The sequence below is a fragment of the Lagenorhynchus albirostris genome, chromosome 6 (genome assembly GCF_949774975.1).
Source record: "Lagenorhynchus albirostris chromosome 6, mLagAlb1.1, whole genome shotgun sequence".
Classification (NCBI taxonomy): domain Eukaryota; kingdom Metazoa; phylum Chordata; class Mammalia; order Artiodactyla; family Delphinidae; genus Lagenorhynchus; species Lagenorhynchus albirostris.
The window spans coordinates 34,950,057-34,964,477 of NC_083100.1; the positions used below are offsets into that span (position 1 = coordinate 34,950,057).

Here is a 14,421-nt window from a genome sequence, read left to right on the forward strand (position 1 = left end):
GTTTAACATTAAACAAATCAAAGTCACATTAATAGAACAAAGGAGAAAAGTTATGATTCTCTCCACAGATACAGAAAAAACAAATTTGACAAAATTCAATACAAATTCATTATTAAAACTCTCAGCAAACCAGAATAAAAAGGAACTTCCTCAACTTGCAGAAACGGTGCCAACTTTTCAACAGTAAAGACAGAAGACAATGAAATAATACCTTTAAATTGCTAAAATTTAATAACCTAAAGTTTTATCATTGCAAACATAATCTTTAAAAATGAAGGTGATATAAATATGTTTCCAGAAAAATAAAAGCTGAGCGGATGCATTGCTAGTACCTGAACTAAATAATAAAGGATTTCTTCAGGCAGAAGGAAAATTATTTCAGAAGGAAATAAAATGCAAGCTTATTTGTGAATTTTACCTCAATAAAGCTGGAAAAACAAAAAATAAAATACAATTAAAAAGGAGCATACAATTAAAAAATGCAGGAAGTAATATGAAGAAATTGGAAATGAATACTGACTACACAAAACAGTGAAAGTAGTTAATTTGTGGGATTAAAATATATGCAGAATGAAAATACATAATAATAACATAAAGGCAGGACACAGGAATGTCGAGTCAGTGTTCAAAGATGCTAGTATTACTGAGGAATGTTAATATAATAATCAGTATTAGAGTATAATAAATCAAGGATGAGTGTTGCTACCATTAGGGTCATCATAAAGGAATAGAAGTTAATAGACAAGGAAAATTAAATTATGAAAAATGTTTTATTTCAAATTAAATTATGAAAAATGTTTTATTTATTTATTTATGATATAATAAATCAAGGATGAGTGTTGCTATCATTAGGGTCATCATAAAGGAATAGAAGTTGATAGACAAGGAAAATTAAATTATGAAAAATGTTTTATTTCAAATGAAATAAAGAAAGGAGAGAAAAAAGGAACATAAAACAGGTGGCTCAAACAGAAAATAACTAGATGGCAGATATAAACTCAACCCTCAGGAATTATATTAAATGTAAACATAACAGCTATTCTAATTAAAAGAGATGATATTACATTAAATTCATTTTTTAAAAAAGGTAAACCTACATGCATTTTAAATATAACAGAGAGTTTGAAAGTATAGAAAAGGACATACCATGGCAATGTTATATCAGACAAGTAGACTTTAAAGCAGTATCATTTCCAGAAATATTTCATATTGATAAAACAATTTATCAGGAAAACAAATCAATCCTAAATTTATATGCATCTAGTAACAACTTTAACATATATAAAGCAAAAACTGACAGAACTAAAAGGAGAAATAGATAAATCCATAATCACAGTGGTAGACTTTAATGCACTTCTCTCAACAGCTGATAGACAAGAGAAGCAGGAAAGATATGGAAAGTCTGAACAATATAATCAGCAAACCTGACATAATTGACATATATAAAATACTGCATCCAACAGCCACAAAATACACATTCTTTCCATGTGTACCAAAAATATTTACCAAATTAGACCAAGCTGTGTTCTAATGCAAGTCTCAATAAATCTAAAACGACTAAAATCACTTGAACTATATTCTGTAATCACAGAGGAATTAAATTAGAAACCAACAAAAAGTAATTAGAAGAAAACACCCAGCTGCTTGGAGATTAAATAATCTTGTAAATGATCCATGAGTCAAACAATGTATCTGAACTGAAGGTAATAACTACTTTGAAATAAATGATAATAAGGATACAGCTTATCAAAAAATGTGGGATGCAGCTAAAGGAAAAAAATAGCCTTAAATGTAGGCAGCTACACCCCAACAACTTCATATTTTTGAAAAGGCTTAAAAACAATAATCTAAACCATTTTAAGAAACAAATAATTACAGTAATAATAAAACTTTTAAATTGAAAAGATAAACACAACACTGTAAATCAACTATACTTCAATAAAATTTAAAAAAGAAAAGAGATAATAAGAAGCAGAATAAATGCAATAGAAAATAAATATACTAAAAGAACGATCAACATAACCCCAAAGATGATTCATCTTTGTAAAGATGACAACATTGATAAATCTCTAGCGCAAAACTAATCAAGAAAAAAGTGAGAAAAAACAAATAGCCAATATTGAAAGAGAACATCATTATGTACCCTACAGCAGACATTAAACGTGTAACTAAAGCTATTCTGAACGATTATATGCCAATAATTTGATATTTTAAATGAAATGGATAAATCTTTTTAAAAATTAACAAACCTGACAAAAGAAGAAATAGAAAAGCTGAATGTTCTTACATCTATTAAAATGGGATGTTATCAAAAATGTTTCCACAAAAAAACTTCAGGTCCAGATAACTTCTCCCAAATATTTAAAGAAAAAAAATTTTTTACACAAATACTTCCAGAAAATAGAAAGAGGGGTATTTATCAATTCATTTACTTTGACCAGCATAATATAAATATCAAAACTTGACAAAATATATTATAATAAAGGAAAATTATACATCATCTTCATTATTAAAATACATGCAAAAATCCTTTAAAGGATTAGCAAAATAAACTTAGTGATATATATCAAAGGGATATATCATCAGGAGCAATTCATTTCAGGATTGTAAGTGATTTAACATTAAAAATATCAATTATAATTCATTACCTTAGTAGAAAAAATATTAAAAATTCATTACATTAATAGAAAAAAAGAGAAAAATATTATCTTCTCAATAGTGACAGAAAAAGCATTTGATAAAATCCAACAGCCATTGATGAAAAAACTCTTAGCAAACTAGGAGTACAATGGAACTACTTTAATCTGATAAGGAGAATCTATAAAAACCTAAGAGCAAACATATTAAATAATGGGAATACAATAAGAATAGCCACTGTTAGTACTTTTATTCATTACTGAACAAGAAATAATCAGTCCAACAAGGTAAGAAACAAAAGATAAAAGGCCTATAAACTGGAGAGGCAGGTGAAGGGAAAACAGTTCTTATTTACAAATAATAAAATTCTATTAATATAAAATTTTTTAAAAACTATGGATAAATTATTAAAATTAATAGCAATGTCAATGTAAACAAGGTTAATATTCAAAAATTAGTTGTATTTCTATATACTATCATCAAAAAGAAAAAGAAAATTTGAAAACTATCAAGAATAGCACTAAAAACATCAAATAAGTAGGAATAAATGTAAGATGTGCAATAACTGTATTCTAAAAGCTCTGAAACTACATACATAATATCTAAAAAACAGAGTGATATACCATGGTCATGGAAGAAATACTCAATTTTATAAAGTGTCAATTTTCCCCAAACTGAACTATATTCTACATAATCCCAATCAAAATTCCAGGTGTGTGTGTATGTAAACTGACAAGCTAATTCTAAAATTCACATGGAAATGCAAAAGGCCAAGAATGGCCAATTAATATGCGTTCTTAAAGCATAAATAACTAAAATAGAGATTCAAACTATCAAATATCGACTTATTATAAAGTTAGTAATTAAGATAGTGTGGTTTTGACAAAAAGACTCATGTAATAGAATAGTGAGTTCAGAAATAGACCCATACATATCCAGTCACTTGATTTTTTATACAGATGACACTGCAATGAGGTGGGGAAAGGATGGTCTTTTCAATAAATGGTTCAAGGTCAACAGGATTTCCACACTAAAAAAATAAATGACTCTTCTCTCACATCATACCCAAAATTCTAGGTAGACTGAAGATCTAAACATGAAAGGGAAAATAATAAAGCTTTTAAAAGAAAACATACATAGGAGAACACGTCATGAACTTGCAATTGGTAAAGCCTTTCTTAAAAGACACAGAAAGCATAACCATAAGAGGGAGGGGGACAAACAGATATATAAATTGGATTCATCCAAAGATACCATTAAGAGAGCAAAGAGGCAAGCCACAGAGTAACAGACAATTGTATGCACAAAGAATTTATACACAATGTATAGAAAGAACTCCTACAAATCTGCAAAAAAAGATAACCTGATAGAAAGAAAATAAACATATAAACAGATGCCTTACTTCATTAAGTATCGGGAAATTAAAACTTCAGTGTAATACCTCTACACCCCATATGGCTAAAATGAAAAAGACAGACAATAACAAGTGTTGTTGGAGATACATAACAACAGGAATTCTCATATATTGCTGTTAGAAATGTAAACTGGCATAATCCCTTTAGAAAACTGTTTAGCAGTTCCTTCCAAAGCCAAATACATGTAAACCCAGCAATTCTACTCCTAAGTATATACCCAACAGAAATGTATACATATATTAATCAAAAGGCAGATACAAGGTAGGATTATTTATAATAGACCAAACCTAGCAAAAAAACTAAAAACAGAAGAATGGATAAATTATGGAATACATACAATGGAATACTATACAGCAATGAGAATGACTGATCTACAACTACATAGGACAATATGGACGAAATCTCACGAACACAATGTTGAGCTACAGAAGCCAGAGACCAGAATCATACATCCTGTATGATTTCATTAAAGGAAATTCAAAACTAGGCAAAATTAATTAATCTACAATGTTAGTAGTCAGGATAATATTTATCCTCGGGTGGGTGATGAGTAGTGACTGGCAAGGGGCACAAGGCTATCTGAGGTACTGGTAATAATCTGTTTCTTGGTCTGGGTATTGGCTATACCATATAGTGTTCACTGTGAAAATTCACCATTCTCTAAAGATTTTTGCACTTTTCTAAAATGTACATTATACTTCAAACAAAAGTTTACTTAAGGGCTTCCCTGGTGGCGCAGTGGTTGAAAGTCTGCCTGCCGATGCAGGGGACACGGGGTCGTGCCCCTGTCCGGGAGGATCCCACATGCTGTGGAGCGGCTGGGCCCGTGAGCCATGGCTGCTGAGCCTGCGCGTCCAGAGCCTGTGCTCCGCAACGAGAGAGGCCACAACAGTGAGAGCCCCGCGTACCGCAAAAAAAAAAAAAAAAAAAAAAAAGTTTACTTAAAAAAACACAGTAAAATTTTCTGGAGGGCAAGTTAACACTTGATTCATACATTTACATGAAATAATGCATGCATAATGACGGCCAAGATTTTCTTGAAAAAAACCTGAGCACCTACAAGACAACAAAATGTACTATTTTAAAACTATATTAATTAAAATGTACAGGTGCAATGTGGCGCCAGTACAGAACAGACAAAACAATGGAACAAACTGGAATGAATAGAAAATGACACAGTGGATATAAGAATTTTTTTTTTTACTATAGTACAGATACTTCAATACATAAGTGCACTTTGTACACTTAAAAAAATGCATTAAACCTATAATTTATGTAACAGAAAGAACACTGTCTAAAAGAGACAAGACAATTCTGATCAATTAATTCATTGAGTCATTTTACCTCTCTGGACCTCAGTAACTGTCTTTAAAATTGATAGGTTTGGGCTTCCCTGGTGGCGCAGTGGTTGAGAGTCCGCCTGCCGATGCAGGGCACGCGGGTTCGTGCCTCCGTGTGGGAGGATCCCACATGCCGCGGAGCGGCTGGGCCCGTGAGCCATGGCCGCTGAGCCTGCGCGTCCGGAGCCTGTGCTCCGCAACGGGAGAGGCCACAACCGTGAGAGGCCCGCGTACCGCAAAAAACAAACAAACAAACAAAAAAAAACGGTAAAAGTGATAGGTTTGAAATAGAGTATTTACTAAGATTATAATCAAATTAATCAAGAAATGGGAATTTTGGTCAGGAGAATAGTAATGATGAAAGTTTATTTTAAAGTCTGAGTAGTATGCAAGATAATAAAGGTAGAAATAGTTATGAGATTTACCCAGCAGAAAACATGAGGCCAGTGGTGACCTGGAGGAAAAGAAAGAACTGAAGAGTAGCAGGATTCTATAGATGACCTTGGTTATTGAATTGATGGGTAAGTTTCCTTGGAGCCCTGGAAATACAACCTGTAGCAAGATACCACAAACCATCTCATTTCTACCTTAACAGGCAACTACAGGTTGATGAAACCAGAACATTGCATAACACACACAGATTATGTTGTATGAAAATCTAAGTATTCTGAACCAGTGTAATTCAAACCTATGTAACTCAAGGTCTACCTGTGTCTCTTTCTTCTCTAGAAACTATGGGAAAGCTGAATATTATTTCAAAGTTTAAAACTGAATTCTATTAGATTATATCTTCAATTTCTTTCACTGGTACAATATTGACAAGTATTTCATTATTTATTTTTAAATGTTTTTCTGTTTCAAGGAAGCAAACCAAATAAAAACTTTTTGAAGTCCAATTCAGGTAAAAGTGCACCAGTCAGTATTTAACCAAGTTTTGGAGCAATTACCTTGCAAATGGAAGACGCATCAATTTGCACTGTTTACTAACCCGTTTCTTCTTGCTACTTGGCAGAAGAAAGGGACTCTCATGGAACTATTTTTGAAAAGAACAAAGAAAATGAATGAAATTTCTAATCTCATTAGATCATGTTTGCCATTAAAGTACCAAATTATACAAGATACTAACAGTAATAGAACAATTCTTACGTGTAGCCTTCAATAGTTTAATGAGAATAATGTGATGATAAGGTCAAACACAGTTCTTCCTTAATCATGCCATACAAAGATAATCACTACTAATATTTTGGTGTATAACCTCCCAAACTTTATTCTATGCCTATGAATATATACACATGTCTATACTCATGCATATACAATATTTCTACATATACATTTGACCCTTGAAGAACATGGGGATCTAGGATCTACCTCTATTTTTTTCCCCAATAGTTTTTCGATTGTGTCCACCTTTTTAAAAATAATACAAATTCTTCCCTAATTTGAAATGACTTTTCTACTAATATCTTTTATGTTTTTGAGTCTGTTTTGTCTTGTGTTCCATAAGCTGTCTAATCCTGTGTTACTTTTAATCGAAAGCTAATTTTTATATAAAAATTTCAATAACCAATTATATCAAATAATAATGTGCTGCTAGCCAATTAAAATTAATATTATCTCCATTCCTTGGTACAAAGTTTAAGATATGCATCTCTAACCTTGATGCTACTTAACTAATCTGAATTATCCTCAGTAATGCTAAAAATATTACACTATTTAGACACAAATTCTACTTACCTCAGAAAGAGTGCTCATTTCAATTGCAGTTATCAAGCTATTGTTCATGAGTGCTTCTATTTCTATAAGCTTCTTATTCTGAAATAAAGAAAGAGCCTTCTAATCAACTAAGATTTGGAGTTTATTATACCATATACATTTACAAATACCATCAGTTGAGAAGACTTAAAAAATAACAGATCACATTAGGCTAAAAAGGTGCTACACTGCATAGTTCAAAAAGACACAGACACAGACACATACGCACAAGTTTTGAATGCTTTTGAGCTATCAGTCATAAATTTTCCTACTTTTTTTTTCTGGCAGCACCACGCGGCATGTGGGATCTTAGTTCCCTGACCAGGGATCGAACTCGAGCTCCCTGCATTGGAAGCACAATGTCTTAGCCACTGAACCGCCAGGGAAGTCCCTTCCTACAGTTTTTAATCTTCTCATAATAATAATACATCATGTGGCAACTGAACACAGTTTGTCAGCCACAGGAATTTAACCTCCAAGAAGTATAGTAAGTCATTTTTCCATTTTAAATTAATTTCTACTCATTTTGGAGTTAGAGCTATAGCTGTAGCTGTAACCTAGCTAAGCACTGGCTGTTACTGCCCTGCTGTGGACAAAGTTGGAAGTTGGAAGGAAAAGCAAGGACTACAATCTTCATTCTACTTGGCTTGTAGCCAGTGGAATGTTGCCATTAAGAGAGAATACAAACACTCAGGGAACTTCCCTCCTTTCAATTCACTGGAGGAATTATGCCCATCTTCTTTTAATATATTAATGTATCAAGTTTTGCTTATGATAAGCAATCAAATGTTGATCAAGGTATTATATTAGTTTGCAGAGCCACAAGTACACATTTAGAATGTAGATTCAAGACACCTATTTTATTACCCATTAACAGTTTGTCCATTAACATGGCACTCTTTCAATAAATTTTTTACATTAATTACAGGTCTGAAAAACATTTAGAGCTTCTAAAATAATACAGTTTTAGAATTCAAACACAATATAGTTTCCATACCAAATTATTTAGCTTTAGACGAAGAAATGTGTTCTCAAAATTCAGTTTCTCCACTTCTTTTTGCAATAGCATCTTTTCAGTTGTAATTCTTCGAGAATTCTCTTTCTCTCTGCTAAGAGCCTGAGCTAATGCCCTGTTGTTGTGCTTTAAAGAAATTTTGAAAATAGAAGAATTATCTGTAAAAAAATTTTAAGAGTTAATATTGAACACCTTAATACATTTTCATATTCCTTAATAAAACTACTTTGGACAAAACATATTTCACTTTGTTTTAGCTGAAGTTAGAAAAGAAGAGCATGACAACACAGATGGAATTTTGAAAAAAACGTACCCAGAGTTTGGAGCTGAAGAAATAAAAGCTAGATAGAAGGTGAATAAGAGTTGTGAGAAATGCAGAATGTTTGTGAATACAGAGTTAGGAATAAGAGGACTCTAATATAGACACAGTATTCTAGATAATTAGATCAGTCACAAAAACTAAATCTTGATACTTGTTGCTCTGCCTTCCTTCCTACCTTTGACTAGGAGGTAGAATGGAGAAGCTGATCCCACAGCTATAACTAAAGATGTCCTAGAGAAATTAGGGTAGCCAATCCGTGAAAATTTTAGAGCCAGTTTCTGTGGCTCCAGAACTGAATTAATGCTCCCAAAGTCCATTTTTCAAAACCTCAAGTCGAAAGGCAGCATACTTACTGTAATGTTGGACAGATCATCTAAACCCTGTGGGATCTTCTACCTCCACCTTAGATATCCTACCTCTTATTTCTAGGCATCTATTGCAATCTAAACTTGACCCCTTCTCTTTACAAGTACTATGTAAATATAATTTAAATCAGAATGCTTCCCCGTTGTTAGCAAAAGAAATTTAATTGTGAATTCCTTGGTAACGCTCACCTTACATATAGTGTTCCCTTAGTACACCTGAAGCATAACTGTATTTTCATAATTTTGATTTACATGCCACTATTCAATAACACATCCCATGGATTTAAAGTTATAGTATATGTAATATGTTTTATTTTTTATTTTTTTTGCGGTACGCGGGCCTCTCATTGTTGTGGCCTCTCCCATTGCGGAGCACAGGCTCCAGATGCCCAGGCTCAGCGGCCATGGCTCACGGGCCCAGCCGTTCTGCAGTATGTGGGATCTTCCCAGACCGGGGCACGAACCCGTGTTCCCTGCATTGGCAGGCGGACTCTCAACCATTGCACCACCAGGGAAGCCCTGTAATATGTTTTATAATAGTAATATATATTTTTATGTAATAGTATTAATAGCTATAGTAATAGTAATGGTAATAATAGTTTATAATACTAATAATATATTTTAAAATACTCAGGGAAAGCTTGGGTGTCTAAAAAAAACAGAGTCCAAAAAGTACTTTATTTTTGGCACAAAGAAAGTAGATTCAGACAGCCACCTTTGACATATCAAGTGGAAATAGACTAGAACCAGTTTAGGACTTGCAGAAGCTAAAGGTTAATAACATTTTCCTGTTGCACTCCTCAGACTCAGTGTATTCCTTCATAGCAGTGGGCATGCAATGGTCCTGCCAAAGAGAATAGGAAACTGCCACTATAGAAAGTGGTCTAATACAAAAGATGGTCCTAGAGACCTGGGTAGGAGCAACATTACGATTTAAAGACACTCAGGAGGCTGGGCTATTTCACAAGGCACAATTACTTTTCACACATGTTGATCAACAGGAAACCTCCCCCAATCCTGCTAAGATAGAAATGATAATTTTCAGAAGTAATGAAAATTTATCTTGGGGAGTTTCCCTTTCTTTTTTTTTTTTTTTTTTTGCCTTCTGACATCTTAGCTCCAGAATCCATGAAACACCATCTCCAAAGAGCTCAGTACCCTCATGATGAGCTTTGGTTACATAAAATCACCCACTACAGCACACTATCTGGGCCAACCACCTCTAGATTACCCATCATCCAAATGCTGCAACATGTCAGAAGGACAATCCGTCACTTTTTTTTCAGCTCTTTTCCAGAAATGTCATGTTGGTATTTTCTTTGCAGTGTAGGAGGTAGCTGCCTTGGGCCACCCCAGCCTCACTGCTGAAAATTCAGCTGTCACCACTGACAGTAAATCATCATAACCAGCCAACTAACAGGAGTTGAAGGAGATAGGAAGAATTGAATAGAGAAAGTCTCATTTAACAAAACAGTCATTTTAGTCATTTTCTATACTTGAAAAAGTATCAAATACTATATCGATTCTCCAGAAAAAAGTAAAAATGTGAGTATACTTTAAGACTAATAACACTTACTTAGTATTTTTGTTTTGATTTTTGAAGCAAGAGAAACATTCAACTTAGTAGCCTTTGAAATTCTTTTCTCTTTCACATGTCTTTTAATTCCTGAGGTAAAAAGTGAACCAGTTTCCATCACTGGGTACTCCATCACTGAAGTAAAAAAAGAAAGCAGGAAATCACAGTATTGATTAATAAAGGGAAAAAGGATAACTGATAAATACATTCTAAGAAGTAAATCATGACTTAAATAATATACTTTGTACATAAGTATTTGCAGAACCCTTCATATAAAATCTAAAAGTATGAATATAATCAAAAGTGGTTTAAAAGTAGAATCCTAAAAAGGTAAATGACTTTGTTTTTTCGTTTAAACCTATATCATTATATCTGCTTGCCAGGAGCTAGGCTAGGCACTGGGGACAAAAAACAGGATAAAGCTGCATAGGAATGCACAGTCATGGAATGCACAGTCCAGTGTGGGCACAGACTCTATTGTGATACAAAGTAAGAAGTGTAACCTTAGAGACATGCACAGAAGAGATGTACCTAATCCTATGGGGACTGTTCCCACTTCATCCTCGGACATACACTCCATTTCTCTGCAGCCTTTACAGCAAAACTCCTTAAAAAATTGCCTATACTCAGTTTCCAATATTCTTGTAACCTATTTCACTCAATTCCAACAAAACTGCTTTTGCCAAGGTTTCTAATGACCTCCACACTGCTAATCTAACGGTCAGTTCTCAGTCCGCATCTAACTTGATCTAAGAGCAGCATTTAATGTGGTTAATTTCTCTTTCCTCCTCAAAAACAATATTTCCTCAGCTACCAGAACACCAAACTCCTGGGTTTTTTTTTTTTTTCCCTAGCTAACTAGCTGCTTCTTTCCAGTCTCTTTTACAGATTCTTCCAACCTATAATAAGTTCTCTCCTTGGATTTCTTCTCTTTATCTACCCTCAATCTTTTGGTGTATTTTATGTATTTAAGTCATGGCTTAAAATACTACCTAGATATCAAGAACCCCAAAATTTATGTCCTCTGTCTGGATCTCTTTCCTGAACTTTCCTGGATTCATATAGTTGTCTACTCCACAATTCCACTTGGATAACTGAAAGAGCATATCAAACTTAACCTGCCCAAAACTGCTTCACTCAGAGCCTTCCCCACTTCAGTTAATGGCAACTCCATCCTTCCAGTTGCTCTAGTCAAAAATCTCTCACATCCCAATTTACCTTCACAATGCATTTAGAATCTGACGACTTCTCAGTATCTCCACTGCTACCAACCTAGACTAAGGCACTAACATGTCTCACCTGAATTATTTCAATAGCCTCTTACCTCCCTACTTCCACTCCTGCCCTCACTACAGTGTATTAATCTATACTATCTAAAACTCTTCACCATCTGCTCTTCTTCCCATTTCTGTAACTTTAAACTCCTCCTTCTCTCCCCCCTAGTCCATGACTCTCAAGCCACAGTGGCCACCAAGATCTAACTGCTCCTGACATATGCCAGGCATTTTTCAGCTTCAGGTCCCTTGCATTGGAGTACCCATGCCACGGTGACTTACCACACAGAGATTGAGGTACAGTCATTCCTTGGTATCTGCAGGGTACTACTTGCAGGACTCCCACAGATACCCAAATCCACTATGCTCAGGTCCGTTATATAAAATGGCATAGTATTTACATATAACCTGGGCACATCCTTCTGCATAGTTTAGATCACTTATAGTACCTAATACAATGTAAATAGTTGTAAATGCAATATAAATGTTATGTAAATAGTTGCTCAGCAATTAGCAAGTCAAACTTTGCTTTTTGGAACTTTCTGGAATTTTCCCCAATTTTTTCCTTCAGTGATTCGGTTGGTTGAAGGAGATGATTCGGAACCCGAGAGTCGGACAGGAGAGCTGACTGTATTATAAATAGTGGTTAGACTGTGTTGGTGCCCCAGTTCTAATATTTCACAGCTACGTGATCCTAGCATCTCCAAGTCTCAATTTCCAGACTTAGAAAATTATAAAAAGTCAGAGCATCTCATTGTAGGGACTTAATGAGCCAACGCATATACAGTGCCTAGTACTGGAGGTAGCACAGAGCGCTCAGTAACATTACCTATGTATTATTACTCCGTAGCTCTTGTCTGGCTAGCATCTCAGCTAAAGCAGAACTACTCAATCCCACATTCAATTCTCCTGAATTGGATTCCTCATCTAGAAAACTCATAGTCCCTATTTGCCTACCGAAATCCTACCTGTGCGTCAAGACCTAGTTCTGGTTCCAAGTTCTTCCCAGTCGTCTATCACCGCTTCGCCTTCAGTCAGTCTCCCTTTTAATCGAGCACTCCAAAGTAAAGGGCTCCTCCAAGAACTTGAAAAAAGCAGTCTCTAACATTCATTCAGCCTATTTACTGAGCGCTCACAGTGAACCAGATACTGTTCTAAAAGCAGTAGAGCAGTCATATAGACAGAAATTCCTTCCTACAGGCGCTGGGTTTCTGCCTGGCGGCTGGCCCCCCTCACGGAGCCGAGAGCTCAAATCCCAGGGGCAAGAAGCAGTGACTTAGATCCAAACCAGGGCCTTCCTCAAGAAGCCCCTCCGAGCCAGCACTGGGCCCGGGGGCCGGGAGACCCGAGGCGGAGTGGGCGGGGCCGCGCGCGGCTCGGCGGACCAGAGACCTGGGAGGGCAGCGCCGGGAGGTTCAGCTCGGGAAGGGCATGGGTCCCGCCAGACAGGGCAAGGCCATGCCAAATGTCACAGATTACTGACTTACCGCTTTTTCAGCGTGGTGGGACCACCACTCAGCTCCCGGAGCCCGGCGCTCGGGGTCAGGGCTTGGGTTTAAACTCCGTAGCCGTTAGCGGTTGCCTCGTCAGCCAATCAGATCCCGAGAAGGCGGCGCAAAGCAGCTTGGTTACCAGGAAGTGGGAGGTGGAAGGGGCGGGACCTCGCCGCGGGCGTTCGAAGGGGACGTGGCCAGGCAAGCCTGGGGCGACTTAGCCTGGGTGCAAGGCTTTGAGCAGGTTTTGTTGCGCTGTCGCCTAATGTTTTTGAAAAAGAAAACGCTCCTTTGACAAAGCTACCTTTGTCAGTCATATGTTTAAAAGGCTTGACAACCACCTGAAGCCTGTTGGAAAGTTTTTGTTGTTTCTGACGTTACTGTGAGACTGCCCGCCCACATTTTACCAGTTCTTCTGCATCTTTGCACTATGATGCCAGCAGCGTCATTTAGTTTCCACTTAAAAGCCCTCCCCATTTTTCTTTTAACTTTTCGAGGGGAAAGCGGCAATGAAATTTCGTTGAAAATCCTGGATCTCATTAATACTTAGGTCTTATACTAATGGTTTGTTTTAGCTAAATATACAAGAATGGCATTTTCTGTGATTCAGAGCTACACAAAAATATATATTACTCACTTTATGTTACAGGTCAATTAGCTTAGTTTCCTTTCACAAGTGACTTTCATATTCCATACAAAGAATTTAGAAAAACTATACAGAGAATAAAATTTCCTCTTTGTATGCCATTAGACTGAAAACGAAAATAGCTTGTTAAATCTAGGTTTTAATAATTCATTATACAGTGATGCAGTCAACTTCATATTCTTGTCAATATTTTGTTCATTTGGGGACATTTGAGAATCACAACTTTCCATTTTACTTTACAGAATCTAGACAAATGATGCAAAACATGGTTTTGAGTTAGATCTTAAATATATTTCAAGATTGGTCTCCATAGAGATCTAGCTACGTGAGTCTTGTGTAAGTAGAACAGTTTTTATTGATTGGCCGCCTGCTAAAATAAGTCTATACTACAGTAAAAACTTCAATAATAGTGGTTTAAAATGAAATATATCAATTATAGAAATTTCTGGTTATCAAGGGGTTAACTAGCTCTCTATCTTGTGTACCCAGCCTGACACATTAAATGCTCAATATATATTATATGTACTTTATTTCAGAGCAGGTCAGGGAATTTCATGAACCAAATGCCTGTAAATTATAAAAAGCT

The 14,421-nt window shown here is 35.5% G+C and overlaps 1 protein-coding gene across 1 annotated transcript in view; it reads right to left on the reverse strand.

The window, feature by feature from the left end:
* The window catches only part of SGO2 (shugoshin 2), a 29,944-nt gene extending 16,675 nt beyond the window's left edge, over positions 1-13,269 (reverse strand). Inside the window, exons 1-5 of the mRNA XM_060151364.1 lie at positions 13,184-13,269; positions 10,423-10,557; positions 8,142-8,317; positions 7,127-7,204; positions 6,340-6,425 (exon numbers count right to left, since the gene is read on the reverse strand). Of these exons, the coding sequence (XP_060007347.1) occupies positions 6,340-6,425; positions 7,127-7,204; positions 8,142-8,317; positions 10,423-10,555 (473 nt within the window). The 5' untranslated portion in view covers positions 10,556-10,557; positions 13,184-13,269. The remainder of the gene's footprint in view (positions 1-6,339; positions 6,426-7,126; positions 7,205-8,141; positions 8,318-10,422; positions 10,558-13,183) is intronic.
* Positions 13,270-14,421: the final 1,152 nt, after the last annotated feature.